The sequence below is a fragment of the Halyomorpha halys genome, unplaced genomic scaffold (assembly GCF_000696795.3).
Source record: "Halyomorpha halys isolate HHAL.00 unplaced genomic scaffold, Hhal_1.1 Scaffold1995.1, whole genome shotgun sequence".
NCBI lineage: Eukaryota > Metazoa > Arthropoda > Insecta > Hemiptera > Pentatomidae > Halyomorpha > Halyomorpha halys.
In genome coordinates this window covers 5,158-9,223 of record NW_027105371.1, presented here as the reverse complement: position 1 = coordinate 9,223, position 4,066 = coordinate 5,158, and the positions used below count along the sequence as shown (strand labels likewise).

General features: G+C 39.3%; 1 protein-coding gene across 1 annotated transcript; it reads left to right on the top strand.

The window, feature by feature from the left end:
* The first annotated feature begins 277 nt into the window (after positions 1-277).
* On the top strand, positions 278-1,039 carry LOC106690963 (ankyrin homolog). The gene has a single exon (XM_014436579.1). The coding sequence runs from the start codon at positions 278-280 to the stop codon at positions 1,037-1,039; it is 762 nt and encodes a 253-aa protein (XP_014292065.1).
* Positions 1,040-4,066: the final 3,027 nt, after the last annotated feature.

Below are 4,066 nucleotides of genomic sequence, written 5' to 3'. Positions count from 1 at the left end.
GGCGAATATGATCGGTGTGGAAAGTTGATGAGATTTGTAACGAATGGATTCCTGCGATGTTAATAAATACCTGACGGTAACCAACAGAAGAGTAGGTGGTGAAGACCAAAGTGTAGGTGGAGGAATCCACTACTGAATACCAGTCTTAAATTATGCAGAACGTGGAGGGAACGTTGGTGTGGTAACGGAGTTGTTGCGACGGGGTGGAAATCTATCGACGAGGGGAGATTTTGTAATTACACTACTAATGGAAGCTTCATTTAGGAGCAATTTGGAAATGGTGAAACTTCTAATAGGCCAAGGAGCAGATCTCAGTGACATCGATAACTACGGAAACACTGCCCTACATTATGCTTCACGAAGAGAGGATGCTGGAGTAGCGTCAGAGTTGTTAAAACATGGAGCAAATCTAACAGCTGAGGGAGAAAAGGGCATTACTCCGCTGATGGAATCAGCATTGAGAGAACGTTTAGATGTTACGAAGATCCTAATAGCCCGAGGAGCAGCATTCAATGACAGCAATAGCCGTGGAAATTCAGTACTACACTATGCAGCTCGAGGAGGTCACGTGCGGGTGGTAACAGAGCTGCTGGAACGTGGTGCAGATCTAACAGCTGTGGGAGAAGATGGCCGAAAACCACTGATGGAAGCATCACGTATGGGGAATGTAGATGTAGTGAAACTTCTCCTTGACCGCGGAGCATTTGTCAACGGAAGTGATAAATATGGAAACACTTCTCTACATTATGCGGCTCAAGAAGGACAAGTTGACGTAGTGAGAGTACTGTTAGAAGCTGGGGCCAATCTAACTGCTAAGAATACTGAAGGCAGGACACCTCTAATTGAAGCATCATTTAGGGGCCACTTGAATGTGGTGAAGCTACTTGTTGAGAAAGGAGCGGCTCTCAATGCTGTGGATAAAGAGGGGAGGACTGCCTTAGGCCGTGCACGTAATGAGGATATAAGACATTACCTTAAATCAAAAGGCGGAAAAAAGGATACTGAAGTGTATATGAGGTTTGGTGCCTTCAGATTTTGATTGATTTACTGTTTCCTCGAGAAAACAACGTAAAGGTCAGTTTTATTAAGTTTCAGTTAGTAGTGACAATTTGCTCTCAGCATCTCAGTGGTATAAGTGAAGTTTAGTTCCATGGCTGCGGCCGTTAAAGCCCAGTCACCGTTAGTGATTTATAACAGACAGGGTAAACAGGCACGTAAACCGAAATTGGCAACGGAAGTTAAACCAGTAAAAACAGTTACTGTGATTAAACCGAAAAATGCTATAACAAACAATGTAAACAGTGTAAATAATTCAGGAAACATTAAACTCAGTAACCACTTTTGGGTCCTATCAGACCCACCAACTGAGGACCAATCAACAAGTGAACCCACTACCCAACCGGGGCCAATTCCACCTGTCGTACTAGCTCCCGACCACACATTAAAGGAAACTCGTACCTTTTTAAATAAATTAAAAATAAGTGACTACTTTTTGAAGTCCACAATAGGAGGTGTTCACATATACACCCATACACTCGATGAGAGACAACGTGTAGTAACGGGCCTAAAAACCCTTGATATTAAACATCATACCTACGCACAAAGATCAGGGAAACGCACCGTTGAAGCGCGATATGTCATGCCTCATTTCTAAACAGCAGGACCGTCGCTGTACGGGTTCGTGAAGAACACTCAACATCTATCCCACTGACTTGCGGAGTGCCTCAAGGAGCAGTCCTCTCGCCAGTCTTGTTTTCAATTTATACTGCTGATGTGGTTGGCAAGAACTAGGCCGCTTACGCTGACGACATTGCCATCTACAGCAGCAGTATGAACGCCGAGACAGCTCTACATCAGGCTGAAGCAGTATGCTCTGAGATTGTTCAAAAGCTGGGCTACTTGAACATTTCAGTTAATGCAGCCAAAACGGACTGTGTTGTGTTCGCGCTCACAACGCACAAGAGATCAAGACTGCCGAAGACTCTCCATGTGAATAATACGGTGAGCTCACCTTCCAACTCTATCGTATATTTGGGCGTAAAACTAGACCGTCATCTTAAGCTTTCTGCCCATTTATATAAGAAGGCGAGAACAGTAAGACGAAAGTCATATCGTCTCAACCACCTCCTCACTTCTCCGGCTCTCTCATTGAGATTGAAGCTGCAGATATACAAAAGTATTCTGAGACCAGCACTACTATATGGGGCACCATTGTTTACCCACATATCAGATGGAACTCAGCGCCTTCTTCAGACTTTTCGGGATTCGATGTTGAGGAAAATCGTACGCACAACATCGTGAAGGATGAAGAGGCCACCGGAGCTGCATCAATTGTTCGAGTTGCCCACTGTACGGGAGTTAATCAAGCGACGACACATCACATTTTTTTATTCACTTCAGTACTGTACAAATCCGTTATTCAACACGTTAACACCGGCCCCTCCTCCGGTGCGTTGGCAACACACTACGTAAGGTCACTTAGTATTAGGATTAAGATTTTATTAGAATTTTATTAGGTTTGTTAAATTCAGAAATAATGTGCCCCAACACATTATACACTTCTATTAATACTGACAACAAAAATAATATACTCCAAAATACTCCGTAGAATGTAGATGTTCTACAGTAAAAGGAGAAAGTACATGGCTTATAAACACGCCATTAAAATTTTGTAGGGGTTTTGAAAAAAAAAAAAAAAAAAAGCGGAGTCGAGTGTGACTTATCGTTGTGGGATAAACTGAATGAGAAGGGCGATAATGGATCCACCTCCCTACATCTGCCGGCACGAGATTGGCACACAGGCCGAGTGAAAGGGCTGTTGGACTGTGGGGCAGATCTGACAGCTAAGAACAATGACGGTGACTCACCACTGATAATAGCATCAAGGTCAGGCTATTTGGATATTGTTAAACTCCTAATTGACCGAGGAGCGCCTCTCAATGATAGGAATAACTATCGATGGATTATGCAGTACGGGGCAGGTACGTTAGGGTTGTGAAAGAGCTGTTGGACCGTGGAACGGATATAGCAACAATGACGGCGGGAACTCATGAAAGGATCATGGAGTGGCCATTTGGATATTCTTCTAACTTCTAACTTGTAATTGACCTAGGAGTGCCTATCAATGATAGTGCTAATAATATAAGTACCGCTTTAAGCCGTGTACGTAATAAGGACATAATAAATTACCTTGAATAAAAAAGCCGTGTTTAGTGTTGAGGTCTACATTGTCGATAGCCGTATCTTGCCCTACCTAAATCCTCATTTACTTTTTTGCAAAACACTCTTATAAGTTTTATAAAATTGTTTTCTCAATTTAAGATTAACTCTGTGTGCTAATACAGTGAAATGAATTCCTGTTTTTGTAAACATAATTTTTATGATTTTATAATTTGGTTTTTATATTTCTTTTTTTTTTAATTTATATGCATATACTTTTATGTGTATATTTACATAAAGAAATTTATATTAATTATTCCTTAATGTGTATTATTAATAAAAACCTAATCTTCTTATTTTATATTATTCATTTAAAAAATTTAAGGAACATTAATGAATGAGAGAGAAAGGTAATAATTTCTTAGTTTTATTTAAGTTTCGAAGTTTTTAGCACTAGATAAGTTTAGATATTGGTGATGTGCAAATGGTATCCATTATTCCAAACTGTAAGTGTTGAGTTGATTTCTTCTTTCATTTTTTCTTTAAAGGATTTAAAACCCTGAACTGTGCTTGTTTTTTTCATTTCTCTATTACATCGTTAAACAAGTAGCAAAGTATATTAGTTAGCAGTTGGAAATGGGAAGTTTTTTAATAATAAAAATTCTTTTATTCGGAAATATTTCAGTACAAAATATGAGCAAGCAAGTAAATCAAAACTGATTAATAATACTTGATGATAATTTTTACTGACTACAATTTATAATAAGAAATTAACCTTCAAATATTTAATTCATTCTTGATTTAACTGATTGCCAGTCATTTTGTTTTATAAATTACTGTTGAAGAAATCACATTTATAGCACTTGACAACGTTGTAGGGTTTTATACCTATTTATGATCTGATATA